Source organism: Cyprinodon tularosa, unplaced genomic scaffold (assembly GCF_016077235.1).
Source record: "Cyprinodon tularosa strain WSP-4 unplaced genomic scaffold, ASM1607723v1 ctg132, whole genome shotgun sequence".
NCBI lineage: Eukaryota > Metazoa > Chordata > Actinopteri > Cyprinodontiformes > Cyprinodontidae > Cyprinodon > Cyprinodon tularosa.
Window position 1 is genome coordinate 977,723 of NW_024038137.1, and position 23,112 is coordinate 1,000,834.

The 23,112-nt window shown below is 37.7% G+C and overlaps 1 protein-coding gene across 1 annotated transcript in view; it reads left to right on the forward strand.

Annotated features, from left to right (window-relative positions):
• Positions 1–23,112, forward strand: part of map3k5 (mitogen-activated protein kinase kinase kinase 5) — a 91,644-nt gene that overhangs the window by 11,250 nt on the left and 57,282 nt on the right. The window contains exons 2-3 of the mRNA XM_038277542.1: positions 20,862–21,001; positions 21,636–21,659. Coding sequence (XP_038133470.1) covers positions 20,862–21,001; positions 21,636–21,659 — 164 coding nt within the window. The remainder of the gene's footprint in view (positions 1–20,861; positions 21,002–21,635; positions 21,660–23,112) is intronic.

Below are 23,112 nucleotides of genomic sequence, written 5' to 3' on the forward strand. Positions count from 1 at the left end.
ACTTTGCTGATGCTTGGATCCAGAAGCTAAATGTAAAGCCCTGCACACACTGAATACGATTTTGCTTTCGATTCAACAGAAAATCAAAGCAACTAGGGGCAGACAGTTCTGTTAAAGGAAAAGTCCGTTACCTGAGGCCGTTACCTGTTGCATCCATCCATCCATTTTCTTATTATTTACGCTTATCCCTGCTGGGGTTGCAAGGGGTACTGGTACCTATCTCCAGCTGTCTACGGGCGAGAGGCGGGGAACACTCTGGGGGTACACCCACAGGTCACCAGTCCATCGCAGACCGTCTAAGAAGCTGTTACCTGTTGCAGGTCATTAAAAATATACGTTTATTTTGTGACCTGGCTGTTCAATTATCATGATCAAAAAGTTAATTTGTGTCTTACAATTTAAAAAAATAAAAACTGAGCTTTTGTTGTGGAAATTCTAATATATGACAGTCTAATATACATATATATATATATATGACAAAACTTATTATTATTATTATTATTATTATTATTATTGTGTTATTATTTAGTAACAAAGTAACATGTTGTCAGTCTCTTATATACATAAAATGACATAAAAAAGGTGAAAAGATGTATCCAGAAAGAATATTCCTTTTTTCAGAATTTAATCCCTTGTTTTTAATGATATCTGTTCTGAAAAAATATTTTAAAATCCTGATTTTCCTGGATAAAGCTTATTTTAAAAGTATAGCTTATTTTTATTTATTTATTTATCCTTTATTTAACCAGGTAATACCCATTGAGATTAAAAATCTCTTTTGCAAGGGAGACCTGGAAGCTTAAAAAACTGGCTCCAGTCCATTTGTGATTCATTTGACTGGGCTCTTTCATGTTCTCTACATGATTTCCTACTTCCTGCTGTCATTAAACATGGCTGTAAGGTTAATCTTTCTCTCTAAATTGTAGATTAGACGGATGAATAAAGCTTTTTTCAGTGTCTCTGTGTTGTCCATTGAAGACAGGCACTACTTTTCCAAAGTGTTCAATTATGTTTTTGCTACTTGTTCCCTTTTGCATCTATTCCCTTGTAAAAGCCTTTCAGGTGAAGTAAGTGAGACACAGAGAAGCAATGTTTATTAGACACTGCAACAACGATGAATTCTGTTCCCCTGAAAAACATACAGGCAGTACACAAACATGGCATGTCAGAGTGACTTAAATAGCAATGCTGATTTTTCCTTGCGTGTTCATCAGCCATGGATGAATTCACGTTCTGTTGTGAGCTATTTTTCCCATAGCAATGGCATGGTACTACTGTTTGTTGCCTCTTAAATTATCAGGTTTTTACAGAGCGGAGCAGAGGTAAAAGGGAACCATTCTGGCAGGAGTGGACTGCAGCTGATCAGCTGCTTTCATTTCCTGCAACATGTTTTATTTGTTTTCTGGGTCAGTTCTTTCCAACATGGTATATCTAAAAATAAAGGTTTCATTTAGCTCTCTGCAGAGCAGAACATTGAATCTATTGAACCACGGTTGTCTTGAATTCCTTCCATATAGTCCTCCGGGGGGGAAGAGATGAATCTGCAAAGCGGAATGCTTTACTAGAAGATCTGTGAGAGGTCTGTTTTCCTTTCTGGGAGTTGTTTTTTATTGAAGGACAGTGTTTTTTTCCCCCGAGTTTTCTGTGTAAAAAATTCCAGTTCCTCTAGTCTTCCAACATTTCCACAAATTGCTTACATGTAGTGTTGTTCTAACAGAAGCTTAAGTAAGTAAAAAGAAGCAACACATTCTAATCCACCTGAGTTAGCATCCACTTGTTTTTACCAAAAATACTCTGTTTTCAAAGCTTAAAATTAACAGAACAGCTAAAATGTTACGTAAATATTGCATTATATAAATGCTACATGTTAATATTGCCTGCAAATAAGGGGCTTGCCATGCTTTGCAAAAGTGTCTCCGTCTCAAAAAGGAACCTTCGAGAGCATAAGGTACCAGTTCTGCTCCCAATTTCCAGGAACAGTGGCCACAGGAACAGTTATGGCAGGAATTGTTCTGCGTGTCTCAGCAGGTTAGAAGTATGCTGTCATTGCTGAATCCGTTAAAAATGCACCTACTGAATGTGTGGTGCAAATAAATGCTTTGTTGTGTTTGTGTGTAATAGACTGACACAAAGTCAGTGTATCTGTATGCGGTGAAAGACCTCAGTAGTTTGTAAGTTGCATTAGGATACAAGCAATTAGCACAACAGGTAGCCCAGCAGATGGGTCAGTTATAGATGCAGGGAAGCCTGAAGCAGTGACAGACTATTAAATGTCAAGTGTTTTAACATGAGATCAATCACTGCTTAATTCATCATCTGAAAATGAAATGAGTTTGACAGAACAATTATGGTCCTCCTACGCTTGACAAGGAGAACATTAAAGAGATGCACAACGGTACAATTCAGTAACACTGAAAACTCCTTAGACCCCAATTTGAAGACTTTTATGTAGCATATTAATTGTGAAAAAATAATGGACATGTTTCATTTTTTGAAGAGAAGGAGACTTTTAATGTTTTTTCTTTTATTATTTTTTATGTGAAACTTTTCTTTACAATCCAGTTCAGCAGAAACTCTCCTCGGGATTGTTAATGTGGATCCTAGTCCTGGAAGTCTGACAAAGATTTTGGAATGTTATACCCTCAGTGGTTCCTTTTTTGGGAAACAAACACTTCACTATTGTGGGAAATGATTTCAAGTGGAGCCAAGGGACAGTAATTCTTCTTTTTCTCTCTCCCTCTCTTTCATCTGGTCTCTGTGTGGGCTGAGCTTCAGGGAAAAACTAGCACTACTTCCGGCTCCGCTTACACAAGCCTTGTTCACTCCCTCTCGATTAGCGATAAGGGAAAAATCACACACTGATGGCCTAACTCACATCATTTACAGCAGTTCCCATACTGGGTCTCCATGGTTACATCTTGTTATGTAATTGATTGTAAGGAGGGCTTTATTTACCTACTGTACCTCTCATACTCCAATCAAATCGAGGTCCTTCCTTCCAAAAAAAATCAGGGCTATACATCTGTCTCTTGAGAGAGTAATGTAAACACTGTAGAGGCTAATGTAATTGCAAGGGCTTTTAGCTCAACTTATTGACATTTTGATAAACATAAAAGGTTATTAGGGTGCGATAAGGACACATAGCAACACATGAAATGGTTTCACACCTCCCTTCTCCGCCAATTGATGCAGGAGTGATGAAAAATCGTATTCGCAATGAGAGCTGTTATGCTTTCCAGAGATTTCATAGATTATTACTAAAGTAATGATTGAGAGGAGAGTTATGCATATTAGCTCCCTGCTTGGCAAATTGAACAGACAGAACTTGGCTTAACCTACTCCAGTTTGCATCTGGTGAAGGAGGCAATGAAATCTGCATAAATATTTTGTAGATGTTGAAGATCTCTGACCTGGGTTTCAGTCTTACTTGTTTTTAACCTAAATTATTTTTATTTTTTAGGGGTGCATTGGTTATATGAGATGAATGTTCATTGTGAGCATCTTACTGCAACTCAACGCACTTTGTCTCTTCTCATGTTCATGATCTACGTGAGCCGATTTTGGGAGGAGCTATGAGCATTTGTGGCCAGATATTAGTCACCAACAAAGCTACAGTTTTTAAAATACTAAAACTGCTGAAAAAGACGTGTGTGTGTGACGCTGTTCCTATAGTTCAAAGTCATTCTAATACGATGACAGAGAAAATACTGGCTTGACCAAAGATTTCTCCTAATTTGAAAAACAAATATTTTCAAACAATAACAAGTGACAGGTTTGTGAGTTTAATTTTTTCCAAGTACCACCACCATTCCTGTAAACATTGGTGTATACCAGTGAAGAGAAAGTTCCTATTCTACCTTCTGAGTCCAGTTCCCTGCCCATTTAGCTGTATACATTTATAGGTAATACCTGCAATGATTAAAGAAAAACATTTGAAGGTGACTGTAATTTCTAAATAATTGTTAAAGTAAATTGTAAAGCTGAAATATTGAACTGGTCCAACAGACAAATACGTTATGGTATCCTCTCTCAACACATGTAAAGTTGTTTTAGAGTTACAATGTAAAAACTGATCTATATAAGTAAAAATGTATTTAAAAAGGGCATTTGTCTTTAAATCAAGTAGGTAAATAAGATGATTTGCCAAAGGAAAGTGTACTTCTGCCCATTATACTAGGATTCTTAGATATGATTCATTTGAAACAAGATAAAAATATTTTGTTCTTATTTTAAACATCCATCCATCCATCCATTATCTGACACTAGGGTTGTCAAAAGTATCGATACTCAAAAAAGTATAGATACTCAAACGTTGTATCCGGATACAATACTCATTTTCAAAAGTATTGATACAGCCATCCAAAGTGCAGAATAGTGGAAAATGCATTTTCTGAACACTGTGTGATTGAATAATTCTGTGCATTTTTCAGTTCCAGACTTTTTTTGTAACAGGTGCAGCTGCTGAGAATTATTTTTGGCTAGTGTCATTGTTATGTCTGCAAAACAAAGTCAAGGAAGTAACAATTAATTTTAATTTTGTAAGTTTTTTATCAAGCTTGCTTAATATTGTGCACATTATACAACCTCAAAATATTATTCTTATTGTTTTTTTACTTATTTCTTGTATTTTTTTAGTAATGAAAATATTTCTGTTGAATTTTAGAGTCTTTGTTTTTATTTCTGTGGTACCGAAAATGGTATTGAGTATCGAATATTTTACTTAGTATTGGTATCGAGTTGAAAAGTTTAGTATCGTGACAACCCTATCTGACACACTTGTCCCGAGTGGGGTCGCGAGGGGTCAATGGGCGAGAGGTGGGGTACACCCTGGACAGGTCGCCAGTCCATCGCAGGGCAACACAGAGACAAACAGCCATTCACACACACACTCAAACCTAAGGAGAATTTAGACAAGTCAATTAACCTAACAGTCATCTTTTTGGACTGTGGGAGGAAGCTGGAGTACCCGGAGAGAACCCATGCAAGCTCAGGGAGAACATGCAAACTCCATGCAGAAAGACATAGATTATCTTATTTTATAGGTAAACTGTCTTACTGTTTGCTCAAACCAAGGGAAAATAAACTTGATTCAAGAAAATGTAACCCACTAATATTATGCTTTTTTGCTGTGCTTGTTTTCATTACAAGGGGCTGTGACAATGGCCAGGGGCTGTTCTACAGGGGCACTGGCCCCTAACTGCCCTCATATAGAAAAACCCTTGCTTGAAAGTCCATAGAGGAAGCAGATGGAGTTTTACATTTCGTTGACTGTGAAACTGAGAAACTCGTTGGCAAAGTAGGGAAAAGGAAGTATGACTTATTTCCTCTTCGGATAAATAATACAATGGTAAATCTTGTTCTTCATAGCAAAGAATCACACTTCTCAGAAATTATAAGGTTTTAAGTGTGTGTTAAAAGTGAAGTGGAATAAGTTTACTGCTCCAGAAGAGCGCCTGGAAAATTAGCTTTACTAACAGATGACCCCCTTAGTCTATATCACATGTTGGATCACATAGCCTAGATCAGAAAGGACACGTGGTCTGATGGTGCATGACACATTGGCAGGATTCTGAAGCAACCTTTGGAAAGCTAAAGCAGCACATGCTGTCATCTGATGGCAGAAAACCAGACGGATCTCTGAACGCTTTATCTCTGCTTAAAAGCACAAGAGTACAATTGTCCAATTTTCTGGAGTGGCCATCTAGGCTATTTAAAAAAAAAAAAAGGTTGTAAGAATCTGTATTCCTACCAATTAAGCAGAAGGAGTGAAAAAGTAGATTCAGTTTCCTTCTTAATAGGAGCTGTGTGACATTATTGAATAATGCTGTGTTAATTATATTGATTACAATTAACCTCCATTTTCCTCATTCTTCTTTGTTTCATCAGCCCAATGTTTGCACTTTGTTCTGTGAGCTTCAGCATCTCTGTAGCAAAGATCTATATCAGGTGTTAGCCCAGCATTCTAGTGTTTTAAATGCAATAACCTAAAAAATATTGTATCAACATATTGAAATCAGAATGACAAAACTAATACTACTGTATATATTGATCATTTTACTGAATATCAAACTTAATCGCTTTAGAAAAAAATTGGAATTCCTCAGTAAACACCAGATTGAATGATGTTAATGTTCCATGTGTTTTCTATTTGTCATTTATCAATCCTCATTATAATGAATTGCAGAAGGTGATAAAGCCCAGATTTGATGAGATTTCAGAAAAAAAAATAATATTAGCAGAATATGAATAATCACCGCTGATTCTGATTTTAAAGGCCTCTTTGTGTCACCCTCTTCTAAAGGAAACAGTGAGATGCTCACTCAATCTCCCTCACTAGTGAGAGGGACCTTTAAATAAAGCATATTAATAGAATACGGCTCAGGATATTGGTTAATATCACCAGAAAACAGAAACTCTGAGGCAACCAGACCCTGACCATGACCACAACATTTCTAAATATTATTATATGATAATATATTTATAGGTTAGGATAGGATTTGAAATAATGGATTAATAGATTAGATTTAAAATCCCTCTTTAACAATTCAATTTAAAATGTACAAATAAAGCCTCTAAAATCTTCAACAATAGTATCCCGCTTTATCCGGAACCGGGTCGCGGGGGGCAGCAGACTAAGCAGAGACTCCCAGACTTCCCACTCCGCTGACACCTCCTCCAGCTCTGTTGGGAGAAGCCCTAGGCGCTCCCAGGCCAGCCGAGAGACATAGTCTCTCCAGCGTGTCCTGGGTCGTCCCCTGGGCCTCCTCCCGGTGGGACATGCCTGGAACACCTCCCGAGGGAGGCGTCCAGGGGGCATCCGAAGAAGATGTCCAAACCTCAACTGGCCTCTCCCGAATGATCAAGCTCCTCACCCTATCTCTATGGGAGAGCCCAGCCACCCTGCGTAGAAAGCTCATTTCAGCCGCTTGTATCTGGGATCTCGTTCTTTCAGTCATGATCCAGATTTCATGACCATAGGTGAGGGTAGGAACGTAGACCGAAGGGTAAATTGAGAGCTTTGCCTTTTCGCTCAGCTCTCTCTTCACCACGACTGACCAGTGCACCGTCTGCATTATTGCAGCAGCCGCACCGATCCGTCTATCGATCTCCCGCTCCATTCTTCCGTCACTCGTGAACAGGACCCCAAGATACTTGAACTCCTCCATTTGAGGCAGGGACTTCAGATGTTGAATTTTAAATTACTGTTTTTGTAGCAGTATTAAATATGTTTTTTTTTTCTGCTAAAGATCAAAAAAACAAATTTGTTTACAATTTGAAAGCATGTTTGTCAAATGGGTTTATTAGCGTAAAACCAACTTGCAGCCAGTGCACTGGTCCTTTTCATTAAAATAAAACATCAAAAGTTCTGCTCTCCAATTTAAAACAACGGTAGACATGATAATACTTCCTTTAAGTGATATTTTAAATGCAAGTACTTAAAGTAGGTTTCCTAATGCTGTAAACAATGATTTGGTCCATGCAAATGGGTTAAACAACATCTCTATTTAAACTCTAAGCAGATAGGTAAGAGCTTAGGTTGTTGGTAGACTGCCAAAATTTCTGGTCTGACTTTCTGGTCAAGTTTAGTGAAGTTTAACCGGGATTTAAAACCTGTTGCCTATATTTCTTCAGAATCATTTGTTTTATTATTTGCCTTTGCTGCTAAATCCTTTAGTCTGAAACAAAGGAGTTATGGCCGACTCCTGAGGATTCCCTCCCCTTTTATGCACCTGATGCAGTTTCATGTCTAAATGGTTCATACCCTTCAGATCTAATCTGTGACCAGAATGACCGTTTCATACAGTTCTCCTATTAAATTGCAATTAGGTTGTTAATATTTAAGCAGCTAACTTTATCTCATGCCATCTGGCCTGTTTAATACTTCTCTGCTGTATTTAGTAGATCTTCACTGACCTTTTTAGATACTTCCCATAAACTTTTCAGTGTCTGACTTTAAAATGCTTTATCGTGTTTGGTTTCTGCATAAGAGCTTATCGATATCTCTCAGCTTTTCCTTCTTCATAGGCCCAATTCTACCAAATAAGGCTTTTATTTTGTATTTGCCATGTTGTCTAAATAGGTTTGCAAATGCTCTTCTGTGCACTTGCCATATTGCAGGAGCTTGAAACCTACAACACCATCGAATTGAATTAGCTTAGACTAAAAGAAACATGTATAAATTAAATTTGGATTTTATATCTTAAATATCTGTTTAAGAACCCTTTTAGGTGGGATTGAAATATATCCAGCAAATACCCATTCAATATTGCATTTCTACCCATCTGGTATTGCCATGTACGAAATCTGATCCTCAGATAAGTCAAGCTGTTGCTGTATATATGTTTTCTTGATATGTTTAAAAGATTTTGAGGCATCAGCACCGCCGCTTACAAATGGCACATGCTGCCACAGTTTACACACAAAATCTGCTGAACTACTGTTGTAGTGACAAATGATAAAGATATTTATTCTAATGCTAAGTTAAACAGGTATGTTATCTGCCCCAATGTAGATCTTATTAATCTTGGTTTGGAGAATTAAAAGATAATCTCGGTATTGAACATTAAAAATCTTACTCTAGAATGGCTTCCGGCCGGAACACCGTAAAGATGGCTGCTCGGTAGAGAGACTCCCCAAACAATCGGAGATATTACTGAATTACCCCAATTCAGCTGAGCAATATTGCCTCACGAAAGTCGGATAGAGGGGGTAAGACGATAACGAAGCCCCAAAGTCAATAAAACTTGAAGAGGAAGGACGAGAAATCCTGTGAAAAGGTACAGCTAACGTATCGTAGCCGTAAGCTAACAAGTCGAAATGGCTAGCCTGGACATTCTATTAGAAGAACTAAGAGGGTTCCGCGAGGAAACCAGGGAACATCTCTCGACTATTAAAGAGGAAATGAGAAAAACAAACGCAAGGATTAGTGAAGTAGAGGAACGGTTGGAGAAGACGGAGGAGCGAACTCAAAACATGGAGGAAGTGGTAGCTGAGCTGCTAAAGCTACACATGAATATGGAAAATAAGTTGATAGACTTGGAGAGCCGATCCAGGAGAGAGAATATCAGGATCTACGGTATTCCAGAGGGAGCTGAAAAGGACTGTGAATCCATGGTTGCATTTGTGGAATCTTTACTTAAAGAGGGGCTCGATCTGGAGAGCAGCGGGCCGGACATGCAGATTGAGCGAGCACATCGGGCGCCGGGCCCGCAGCCGCCGGAGGGAGCGCCGCCACGGTCGTTTGTAGTGAAATTTCAGAGTTTTAAATACAAAGAGATGTTGCTTCGTAAGGCTTGGCAGCGTAAGGGATTTACCTGGCGTGAAAGACAAATAAATCTGGATCACGATTACCCACCAGCCATCCTTGGAAAGCGCAGAGAATACACCGAGGTTCGGAGAGTCCTGAAAGAAAACGGGGTTCCGTTTCAGACACTCTTTCCTGCGAGGCTGCGAGTGAAACATAAAGAAGGAACCAGAACCTACGACACCATAGAGGAAACCACAGAGGACCTGGCAAAAAGGGGATACAAAGTCAAAGTCATCAGATCTCCAACTTCCCTGAAGGAGCAGATCGATCGGCTGTCCTGGAGCAGAAAGGAGAGGAGAAAACAGAAAGGCTCTTCCAGCTCAGCAAGGGGAGAAAATTACAAAGAGCGGCTCCGGGCTTTCAGAAGAACATCTCCTCCCGAGACCTGAGACCTGAAGGAATTATCCTCTTTACCTCCTTGTTTTTTCCTCTTGGAGATAAGTATATAGAGGGCTGATTTAATTAAGACGGGACTTTTGAAAGGATTGTTTGGGCTCTACTCTTATTTGGGCGGTCGCCACTTGTAAGGGCCCTCCTCAACAATAAGGGAGAATTTTCCCTCCTGAGCTTCTTCCGAGAGGCTCTACAGGGTCTAGTCAACAGACCCCTGCCTTGGATGCTGAACATGTTCTGTTTCTTTCATGGTTCCTGTTCACATGTTTGTTTCTGGTTCACCTGTTGTTGTTTTTTTTTTGTTTTTATTAGTTCTAGCAAGCGGTGGGGGATTTTCAGGGTTTTCAGTGAAATGGGAGGAACAATTTCCTGAATGGGTAAGACACAGTTAAAGGTGGTTTCTTTCAATGTAAATGGCTTAAATAATCCGAGTAAGAGATGGAGAGTCCTGTCTAAGCTCAGGAAAGAAAAAGTTCAAATAGCAATGCTGCAGGAAACCCACCTAGGTGATTCTGAACACGCCAAACTGAACAAGATGGGGTTTAAATCTGTCTATTTTTCTTCCCACGGCTCTGGGAAACGAAGAGGGTTAGCCATTTTAATATCTAGCTCCTTGTACTATGAACATGTTACAGAACATAAAGATAGGGAGGGTCGTTATATTTTAATCACAGGAAAAATAGATGGCATCCCGATAAGTCTGATTAATGTTTATGCTCCACCTGGTAGTGATTGGTCTTTTCATAAAAAAATACTTGAATTAGCAGCAACAGAAAGTCAAGGTATAATGATTTGCGCAGGGGACTTTAATATTAGGCTAAATCCAAATCTGGACTCATCAAATGGGAAAACAAGTTTAAGAAATACCAGTAAAAGAATGAAAAGTATGATGGACGAACTGGGAATAGTGGATATATGGAGGGATAAGAACCCAACAAGTCGTGACTACACTCATTATTCCTCTTCTTATAATGTATACTCACGAATAGATTATTTCTTCATGTTTAAAAAGGATGTTCATAGATTAGAAAGTTGGGCAATCGGATCTAGTCCAATTTCAGATCATAGCCCAATCTATATTTCTCTCCTGCTGGCTGAAAAAAACAGATCCACGCTCTGGAGACTGAATACGAACTTATTAAATAGTACATCCTTTAAGGAGAATATGAAAACTGAAATCAAACGATATCTGGAAGAGAATGACAATATAGAGGTGGGTCCAGCAATACTTTGGGATGCATTAAAGGCGGTAATCAGGGGAAGAATCATAGCCATCTCCTCCTACGAAAAGAAAATTAGACAATTAAAACAAACCCAATTGGAAGTGGAACTAAAAAAACTACAGAAAGAACATTCCAAAACCTTCAAGAGGGCAACAAAAAATAAAATTGAGATAGTGAAAAAAGAGCTGAATGATTTAAACCTGCAAGAAATACAAAAGAAACTTCTCTTTACTAAACAGAAAAACTATGAGGCTGGGGGAAAATCCCTGAAGCTCCTAGCATTTAAACTACGAAAACAACAAGCTGATAGAACTATTCACAAAATACAGAATATCCATACAAATAGGGTTGAAACAAGCCTGGCAAAGATTCATAAATGCTTTGGAGAGTATTACCAAATCCTATATTCCCAACCCAAATTGAATAATGAACAGCAAATAGATACATTCCTTTCTCAACTCACTCTGCACAACATTACAGCCGAGCAAAACGAACAATTAATATCAGAGATAACTGAGGCAGAACTAAGATCGGTGATTAAAAAGTTAAAAGGAGGGAAATCTCCAGGAACGGATGGGTTTACCTCTGAGTGGTACAGAGAAATGCAAGATCTATTAGTCCCTGTTTTATTAAGAGTCTTCAACAATGTTCTGGAGAAGAAAATAATTCCTCCTTCATGGAGAGATGCAATTATTTCATTAATCCCCAAGGAGGGAAAGGATAAGTTGGACTGCAGAAACTACCGCCCGATAAGCCTGCTTAATATTGATTACAAATTATTTACTGCCATAATTGCACAGAGATTAGAAAACATCTTACCAGTGATAATTCATAAGGACCAAACAGGCTTTATCAAACAGAGACAGACACAGGACAACATCAGAAAAACTTTGCACATCTTAAACCATGTAGTTCAACAAAAAATAGAGACCCTTGTACTGAGTCTGGACGCAGAGAAGGCTTTTGACTCGGTAAGATGGTCCTTTCTCTACAAAGTTATGTCCAGATTTGGGTTTCACCAGAACATAATTGATGTCATTTCAGCCCTATACAATAAACCATCGGCTAGGATAAAAATTAATGGAGACCTATCTGACCCCTTTGTTTTAGAAAGGGGTACGAGGCAGGGATGCTGCGTTTCGCCGCTTCTCTTCGCCCTCTTCATAGAGCCGTTAAGTCAATGGATAAGACAGAGAACAGACATAGCTGGGGTTCGCATGGCATCTGGGGAACAGAAGCTTTCATTGTTTGCAGACGATTTGTTGCTAACCATTACAAATCCATCTCAAACTCTACCTGTACTTATGGGAGCAGTCGAGGAATATGGCTTGCTCTCGGGTTACAAGATAAATGTTACCAAGACTCAGGCTCTAACAATAAATTATAACCCACAGAACAATATTAGAAAACTGTACAGTTGGAACTGGGAGGCAGATTCCATAAAATATTTAGGGGTCACATTGCCCAAGGATTTTTCTAAGATTTTTGATGTCAACTATGGGCCCCTAATCTCAAACCTGAAGTCAGACATACAGAGATGGAACCTGACCCCTTTCTCAAATCTATACTCCAGAGTGGAATCGGTCAGAATGAACATTCTCCCACGCTTCCTTTATCTATTTCAATGTTTACCTATCCTGATATCAGAAAGACGTTTTATAGAATGGGAAAGAATGATATCTCAGTATATTTGGCAGGGAAAAAAGGCAAGGGTGAGGTATAGGACACTGCAATTAAAGAAAGAGAAAGGTGGACTGGGTCTTCCCAATTTGCAAGTTTATTACCTTGCAGCTCAGTTAAGACCAGTGTTCTGTCTATGCTCTCCATCATACGATGCAAGGTGGAAAGATATGGAAGGTAGAACAGTGGAGGGAATACCCCTAATTTCAGTATTAATGGATACGGAATTACAAGATGGGCTGAATATACCACAAGGTTCAATGTTACACACAATGCTGGATTCCTGGAGAAAGGTGATTCAAATCTGTAAATTGGGCAACCAGATAAAAATACTCAGATGGTGTGCCTTTGACTCTGCTTTTAAACCGAATAAGATGGATGGGAGATTTAGAGGATGGATCCAAAAAGGAATAACCACCTACTATACATTTACCAAAAAGGGGGTATTTCAGAGTTTTGAGGAGCTTCAGAGATCTAATGGGTTAGAGAGGGACGACTTCTTCAGATATTTACAAGTGAGGGCCTATTTCAATCAAAACATACGTAATGATTGGGAAACAGCCAAATCAAAATTGGTTGATGTGTTTTTGTCTTTGTTGAAGTCAGGTTCATGCAAGAAACTTGTTTCCATACTTTACAATGCTATTCTATCTTCTAAACAAGGCGATACGAATTATATAAGGAACAGGTGGGAAAAAGAAGGAAACGTAACTATCTCAACTGAAGTCTGGGAACAGATTAATAAACTACACTGGATGACTTCAAGCTCCAACACATGGAGACTGTTCTGTTGGAAAAACTCTGTTCGATATTTTGTAACTCCAGCTCAGAAAAAACATCATGGCAGCGGAGACGCCTGTTGGAGACTCTGTGGAAAAAACGGAGCAAATCACCACCACATCTTTTGGGGATGTCCGGTGATTAAAGATTTTTGGGAGCAAACGTGTTCCCACATAAACAACATCTTCACTAAAAATCTCCCGTGTAAATGTGAAATTCTGTACTTAGGAAACATTCCATCTGACAACTGGACTCTGGAAGATAAAAAACTGCTGTTAATGCTGCTGGCTGCAAGTAAAAAGACAATCACCAGAAAATGGTTCAAACCTCAAGCACCTACAGTAGAGGACTGGTTTGGCATAGTGCAGGACATTTACATGCTGGAGAAGCTAACTTTCTCTGTCCAAGGACGTAGGGAATCTTTTTTCAGGATTTGGTCTAAGTGGACAAACTATATAAAACCAGTAATCCCTGTGATCTAAACTTGTCTTATCACATGCAAATACTGTTGTGCTGTGTACTGTTCCCTTTTGGCAGGCTTATGTCCTGAATTGTGCTTTTCCCCAAAAATAAGGAAAATTTGAATTAGACCTCATGTTCCCACCCGCTCGTTTTTTTTTTTTTTTTTTTTTTTTTTTTTTTAAGTTATAGATGTTTGGTTATTATACAAAAACTCCGGATCGGCTTATGTTATTCTTTCCCATATTTCCACTGTGGTGGAAGTTTGAATGTACAAAGTAATTGTAACCTGCCTTTCCAAATAAAAACTTCAATAAAAAATAAAAAATAAAAAATAAAAATAAAAAAAAATCTTACTCTAGATTGTAAGAGAATTAATAAACTTGGAAAAGAAAAGAATAAGACAGTGCTATGACTGCAGCAGGAGCTCTGTCCTTTGGCAATATGACACTTTAAACTTTATATCCTTTCCCCAAATAGACACAGGGTTTAGAGAACAGCAGTGCATCATAGATAATAAGCATACTATACATATGTTGCTAAGTATAAATCTTGTCTAAGTATTGGGTCATCATGGGAAAAAGGCAGAATATTGCCTCTCAGTCAGGGCTGAGGCAGGAGTTCAGGAGAAAGCAAAGGATAAAGGGATCAAAGCCTCATTTGCAATAACCAGGATATATCTTTGGGCTGGAACTTTTATTTTAAAATCCAAATCCCAGTGTTGGGAAAGTTCTCTTTCTACATGAACTAGTTCAAAGTTCAGTTCACACATTTTAAAATGAACTAGTTCAGTTCATAGTTCATAATTCAAAATTTTGAACTAAGTTCACAGTTCCAAAAAATTAACTAGTTCATAGTTCTTTTTTTTTCATATATTGCTCAACTACAGCATCGATCTCAGACAGTTCACTTTTAAGTTCAGATATGTTTTCTTTAAATTTTTTATTTAACAGTGTTTGTACTTGTTTTCTTGATGGCACCTGTCTGGATGGCTGCAACCCCTTAACTAACTTTATGAACGCTGGGCTTTCCACTTTGCTCAAAGGCTGCAGGGCTCCAACAATAAACTGCACCACCAGGTTGTTCACCTGCGGCTGGGAGATGACAACGGAGCCGCTACTGTACGCAGTTATTGGAATTTGGCTCGAGGATCTGTCCTGACTGTCTTTTGTTTTTTTAGTTGTTTGCACATACCCTGAGAGGCTAGCCGGGTGCTTTAGTTCTATATGCCGTTTCAGATTTGCTTTGGATGTTACTGAAGTGCGAATTTTTTTACTGAAAGCCGGCGGGCAAAGTTTGCAGAGAAATATATGATTGTTGCCATCATCCTCACCGACCACCTGGTCATAAAACTGTTTTAAGTGATCATACTGCTGCTTTGTCGCCTCCATGCTGCTGTTGCTTCCACGCTGCATTTTGTTTTGATGACGCACGTGGCTGTAGGCTACGACACTGGTAGCTGGTGTTGCCAGATTGGGTGTTTTTCCCGCTACATATTAAGGCTTGTTTACGGTGTGATTTAGCCGGGGTTTCGCCTGGAGGACTCTATAGAAATCTGGCAACCTATTGAACAAAGTTGAACTGAGAGAGCGTGCCGTTCACAGACACCAGAATGAACGACTTCACAATAACGTTCATCAGGCAGTAATACAGTACGTTCAGTTCACGTTCGCCCAAAATATGAACGAAATCATGAACTTACGTTCAATGAACGCGTTCAGGCACAACACTGGCAAATCCTGTTGCTCAGTTATGGAGACACAAGATGTTGATCAGTTTAAATTTGAGATCATGGACAAAGTTGCGTAAATGATGCAGGTATGGGTAATTGTGTAGGCTTAAACATCAACTTTATATTAAAAGGGATTGGGGGTTTTTCTTTGGATACAAATAATTGATTTTTACTCATCATATTGGATTTGATGAAAGGGGATTTCACTGACAGGTCATTGAATAAATGCAAAATGTTGCTTTCTTTGCACAATAGGACAAAATGCTGTGGAGGGCCCCCTTGTCAAGTGCATTCAGCCTGTAGGTGTCAAACACTGAATGCTTGTGGAATGATTTTTCTTTTTAACACAAAGTAACTCAGGCCTTTTCTGGGTACTGAAATCTCATCAAAGTCTTAGATTTAAAAATCTTAATTTTTAAACCTTGATGGCAGATGATCAATGCGTCACGTGTGCAACATTTGTAGTGAAGAATTTTAATGTTATTCTTCACTGAGTTTGAAACAAACCTATCGTTTCTTACAGTTTTTTACTTGCCAAAAAAGTGATTTTGCAATCCACATAGATCTTATATTTAAACGATGAATGTCCTTGAATTACACCCTTTCTTTCTCCTCCAAGTATAAATAGTTACATTGCTTTTTTCATTAATTTAATTCCCCCTGACTTGAGAGAAAACATTTCCCATAACAATACTCCTAATTAAAGTATCTCTCTTAGTCCTTGTTGCATTTTCCTTTATCTGTGTGAAAATCCAGATAAAAGAAACTCCTGATGTAATATTGATGGGCTTAGCTGCCAGCAGAGAAGTGAGGCAAGCTTATTTTTTATTCAACAGCTAACCCGTGCTGTCTGTTGGTATTGAGACACCTTTGCATAAGGTAGTTTGGAAAAGAAGATAAACAAACCTTTCAGGTGTATACATAGGATTGTCGAGCTATGTGGGAAGATAAGGCGTGATATGCAAAGGACCGGATTTAACATCCAGCATTTTGATGTAACCCCGTCTCCAGCTCTGATTTGAGACATGGTGATCGCTTTGTAGCACACATCTACAATTAAAAGTAAGTTGTTAATCATCAAATGCTTCCAGGGAGGATTAAGGTTCTACCTAACTTGGGTTTAATCAGAGAGTGTGGTTCCTGATTCTGAGATATGGGCTGATCATTCAGAGAAAAAGCAATCCTCTTGATATTCCAAATCAATGCACTAAACTGCAGACCTTTTTAAAGTCATTTTAATTCAGTCCTCAACCCACTTAGCTGCTAATGAAAATGGAAATAGAGGCAGATTATTTAACATGGACAGAAAGATGAGGTGGATGATAAAATACACAGTTAGCTTTGGGTTGTAGTTCTTTTTACTGCCATGACTCGTATAACAAATTAACAGAGATGGCAAAAGTACTCACTTTCCGTACTTGAGTAAAAGTACAGATACTTGTGTTAAAAAAATACTCTGGTAAAAGTGGAAGTACTGATTAAACTTCTTTACTCAAGTAAAAGTAACAAAAGTATAAAAGTAAAAGTAGAAACCACTTTTTTCATGCCGTTGCCTACATTTTAAATGGATGTCTGCCAATAGGTCTAGATCTCCATTGTGTTCATTTTCAATCATCTCGTCGTCCATACTACTATGCTAACTCCACCGCCTCCAAGCTGCAATGATTTGCCGCGAATGAATACCGCCGAATCTGTCGATTCATCTTGTAGTGGTGCGTCAAATGCAACGTAGATTCCCATCCAATTAGATTGAATTTGGTATTGATGACGTGAAAAATAATAACGGTAACTCCATTGAAACGATTCAAAACTAAAGTAACAAGACAATTTTTTTTAAATGTAAGGAGTAGAAAGTACAGACATTTGTGTAAAAATGTAAGGAGTAGAAGTAAAAAGTCGGCATAAAAATAAGTAGTAAAGTAAAAATATCAGAAAAATCTACTTGAGTACAGTAACGGAGTATTTGTACTTCGTTACTTCCCATCTCTGCAAATTAAAGTAGTTAAAATAAATATTTCCAGAATGTGAGATAAAACTTAACTGCAATCAAAGACCTATGAGATACCAGATAGAAAGTTTGCAGCGTCTGAAATTCTAATATCTGCAGCTCAATGTGAGAAAGTTTGTAGACAGAATGAGGCACAGATATAGAAACTGGCTCCTCCAACTTTCCAGCAGCACAAATGTTGTGCCTGTTTTGTATTTCTTAATTTTGTCAAACTTGCTGGTGCCACCAGCCTCTACTTTTTTATGCAACTAAAGACCTTTAAGATGCCTTTCCTTTGGTATTATGTGTTTAATAGCTAATACAGGCATTGTTTTAATTAAAGAAAGGAACTATTTGTTTTTCATTTAAACATTGATCAGACTCCCTGATACTGATCCAGTGTTTTGCTGCTTTTGATTCATGCATGCTCATCAGAATGGCAACTCTCCATCATTTTACCAGAATTTTGCTGGTTCGATTTAAATGTGGCAATAATTACATCCTTTGAACCATTGAACCTGCTCCCATGGTCCAGCTTGTATTAATTGTTGCAATATTTTCAAGTATCAAAAGAAAAGTCTTGCCAAACTCAGTGTTTCCTATTTTTTACAGATTTATTGTCATTACACTGTCACAGAGCAATGAAATGAACTCTCTGCATTTAACCCATCCCGTTGGGGAGCAGTGGGCTGCCATTGTGCGACTCCCGGGAAGAAGTGTGGGATTAAGGGTCTTGCGCAGGAAGCCAGAGTGGCAGTTACTGGGAGTTGGGCTTCAACTCAGAAACTCAGGATTCCAAGCGCAATGCCCTAACCACGAGGCCGCCACTTCCCCGACAAGGAGTTTTCAGAATCAGATTAGGGTTGGGTAATTAATTGCTTTTGCAATATAATCTCAATTTTCAAAAAATGCAACTTTTACATCACATACGACTCTGACTCTCTTACTCCAGACCTTTAGGTGAGGATCAAACACTTTAAGTGGGTTTGCCTACTCACAGCAAGAGAGAGAAAGTTGTAGCTGACAAAAAGATGCATACAGGCTAGTAGGAGTAAACAGTTTTTCACTCAATTGTAATGCTGAAGTCCTGCAACAGTGGTCTCTTTTCAATCAAGTTTCAAGGTCATAAAAATAATGAAAACCTGAACTAAAGTTTCAACAGGCTTTTGGTTAGTGCAAATAAAAAAAATTGCAGTTACTAAATTGGTTGAAAAAAAATTGCAATTTGAATTTTTTGCTTAATCTTTCAACCCTAAATCAGTGGGTTGATTGCAGCTGGGCAGTTCTTAAAGCTCAGGCAATGATCATTCATGATGATGATGATAGAAAGGAAGCCATGATAGTTTTAAAGACTTGAATTTGATTGCATTTCTTCTTGTCAGTTTTCGACATTCGCACATTTTTCATTTTAGATTTGATGTGAGTTCCCCGTTTTGTCTGAGAGATCACAAAGTACTTTTCATTTAGTCGCCTGGATGTTCCGAACACATTGCCTTTAAGGTCAGTCAGGACAAAAAAGGTAACTTATCCTGCCAAAATGAAAAATGGGAACCTAAAAGTGGGAGGTTTTGTTTTTATCTTTACCATAATGCTGTAGTTGTGTTTCTTCTTCTCATATTTTGTTAAATATAAAATATATTTTTCCTCAGACAAATTGATATTGCTAAAAATTAAAATAAAATAAAGAAAATCCACACAGATGTGTAAATATATATCTAATCTTTTCAGCAGTCCTCTCATCTTATCCTTGGTTGTTTTTTTCCAAAACTAGTCGAGTTCTCAGTTGACCATCTGTGAGCCACTTTACTTTCAACAAAGTAAAGCACTTATCCGCCTTTAGAGCGGGATACATTTAACCAGAGGCAGTTGAAAGAGTTGTTCATCCCGGCTCAAGAGCCACATGTGGCTCGAGCCTTCTATTGTGGCTTTTAATTACTTCTACCAGAATGCAAAAAAAATTATCAATATTTTACAATGTAAATGAAATAAAAGCTCTGTACGTAATACAAAATTTAGAAACAGGAGCAGCTTTCTGTGTTTTTTCTATGGCTTTTTAAGATTTTAAATATTTGTATTCATCTCTGAGGAAGATAACTTTGATCAAGTAATCATAAGGTAATAAAAATAGATGAACAAGATATAGAAAATACAAGTAAATACTTTCAAAATAAAGTAGGAGAGTGTGTATTATGCAGAAACTGTAAAGGTCGTATTAATATATAATAAACTGTGGATAAATCAGTGACGGAAACAGTATCTGAGCATACAGTTAGCTAAAGTGTGTTGCGTGCAAATTTGCAATGAAGCAGGCCATTAATAAACCACTGATATAGTTGTGTATTCTAATGGCTGCGGGGCTAAATGAGCTCATGCAGCACTCTGTCCTGCAGCTGAAGAGAGGAGCTGTTGGCTGCTGTTTTCCTTCCAGGATGGGATGAAGGGGGCAGCACCTCTCAGTGACAGTTCCCAACTGCAATATACTCGGCATTTTATGCAAGAAATACCATAGTAATTTTTTTCTATTTTTCCAAACTGTACTTTTTTTTTTTTTACATCCTATACTTGAACTTTTGCAATTCTGTTGAAGAGCACTTATGTATTGTGTGTATTTAAAAGTTTTAAACACAAAAATAAAAATTTTGCTTAAAAAAAAACTTATTTTGTTTGATATGGTAAAAATGAGCCAAATTGTTTTTTGTTACATTTTAGTTAGTTTAACCGAGGAAATAAATGGGTCTTAGCATTCTTACGGTTTCTATCCTGTTTCCTTACAGCTTTGGTGCTAAATTGGATTGTAGAAAAGTCCAATAGAAATCGGAGAGCAACCATAAACAGAATAATAAAATTAATCAGAAGAAGTGTGTCAAAGAGAAACTGTGCAAAGTAGGCTGAGCAAAATGTATTCTTCACTTTTATCAGGAAATAAAAGCTAATTTGAAATCTAAAGTAGGTTTTATATCAGTTAAGATGTTTGGCTGCAGTGTTAAAGTGTATTTCTTTGATGAAAAGAAATCAAAAATACTACATGAAATGATGAGGTTATAGTTTTCTTTAAAACCCAGATGCAGTGACTATGTTTGATGGTTGTAGAGAGCAAAGGATCATCTGTAGTAAACTTTCTTTCTGTGAGGATAATGGCTGCAAAAATGTGTAACTGCATCTTTTATCATGTTATATTGGCCATCAACAAATGATTAGTACAACTTATGTAATGTAAGATCAGCTATATTATGATTAAACCTCGAATCAAGCTGATTAACATTGGTACTGGAGTTTATTGGTCCTGTTTTTCACCATCAGACATAGCTGTTGTGGAGATGACGGATGCTTTCCGTCAGCCCTCACTCTTCTACCATCTGGGAGTCAGAGAAAGCTTCAGCATGGCCAACAACATCATCCTGTACTGCGACACTAACTCCGAGTCTCTCCAGTCTCTGCAGGTAAGCCGTCCTATGAACAAGGTCGACATCACTCCACCGGTGATTAAAAAGGTGTTGGAAGATCTGTTGTATTTGAGCTTAAATTGAAGATTAAAATGTTTTACACTATTTAGGATCTCATTTAGAAAGAATAGTAAATAGTTTCACTCTGGTACTGCTTTAGGCTGATTTTGGCTCACTGACAAAACTTTGTCTTATCTGCAGTAGTTATTGTTCTATAACCCTCTAAAAATAAAAACAAAACAATAATAAATTACAGCTAATTGATGTGTGGTAAGATGCATGTGTGCCTCATTATTTAGCATGATGTCATTAAAATCACTGACAGACTGAGTAAAATGAAATCCTTAATTAAAAAAGGTTTATCTTGCAATAGGAAGAATTAACTATAAAGCTGCAGGGGTACATTTAATGTTCTATACTAGATAAATGATCAATTTAGCTCTAATCGTATTTAAAGGGACAATATTGCTCACATCAATTTAGGTTTAATAATACTGTGTGCTGTATTGCTTTTCTTTCCTAAACTAATAGGTTTCATTTTGTTTTTCAAGCTTTTATAGCAGAAAACTATCCCTGGCAGAAAATGTTCCTTTCTAGTCTCTAAACGTGCTTTTATTCTCTCTCATTTCAGGAGATAATTTGCCAGAAGAACACTGTAAGTACACAAAGCTTTATTTATTTTTCTTTTTTGCCTTTTGCACGTTACTCACCCATTGCTCACACATCACACATATTATATTGTGTGAAAGAATATGTTGGTTTACGAACACGAGGACCCGGGCGTCTAATGCCTTATGCTTCTGTTCTCAGTGTTATAAAAGGTTTACACTCGTGCAGCAAACTGTTGTAAAGAGAGCTTTGATAATTGTTTGGTTAAATATAAAAATGTAATTTCTTTCACCTTCAAGATGCGGTTCCCCAGATAACAGCTGCTGCGTGTGATTCACCGCACATGCTGCATGAAAAAGCGCAGGCAGTTTGAGAATTTGACTTGCAAAAACTGCAGCATTCAAATAAGGTGGCATCTGACAGCTGAGGAAATCCTGTCCTTAACTGACAAATTGGACTGTAGTCTTTCAGTTCAATTGACTGCCCTATTGTTTTATGCATAAAACAATAGAAATGATCACAAAATTTCATATTGCTAAAATAAAAAAAACTGAAATGAACACATTTGGCCTAATAGAGACATAAAAAATGTTTATTAGATTTGCAGTTTGGCTCTGTGGTAATAGAATATTTTGAAGTGGGAGGAGGCTGATGCCCAGGAGTGAGATGATAGGCTTATCTATCCTAAGTGGCTTTTCACAGTGGACAGAGTTGGCCCCACGCTGCATGTAGCACTTTGTCCTCTGACTCCTGCCAAGTGAAGAGTGCTGATTATCACTCAGAGACGAAGAGTGTAAACGCAGACGTGCCACTCCTATACACTCTCTGTCATTTGTTGTCACTTCTTCTGAAAGACAATAGCCTATTAACTAACCCTGCATGCTCATTAAAAAATCTACTTAAAAATCAATTCTCTAATCACAGACATATAAGTTTCATTTTTCTATCCCATTTTGTCAGTAATCAGTTTCCCACTTAAGATTTCATTTTGATAGTCTCATCTATTTAGTGCCTTATTTTAAATAAAATTCTGTGCAGTCATGACAGATATTGCTGGTTTTCTAATTATCACCTTTACGTTAGTTTTTAACATTTGTATATAGGATAAAATATTGAATAGGTTTGATAGGATTTTTTTAAGCAGAAATATTAAATCTAGCAGGACAGTTACCTTATTGTTTCTCTTCTTCAGTTCACTCTTGCATAGTGAATATCGGTATCTGGGCCAAACCATGACTTGTGAGCCATTCTTGTCAAGTTTCATTTAGGTTATGGTCTGGGCCACAGCGCCAAAAAAGTCCTTGTTCGTATCTTCAAAGCATGTTATTACTGCTTTGTCACTGCTCTTTCAGATTATAAGTGAATTTTCTTTTGGCCTGTTTTTTTTTTTGTTTTTTTAACTTTCTATGTACATTTTGATCTCACTTTTTATTAATTAAAGTGAAAGAGAGACAACTACATCAGGGTGCTTTGCTTTTAGTCTTTTGACAGAATTTTTG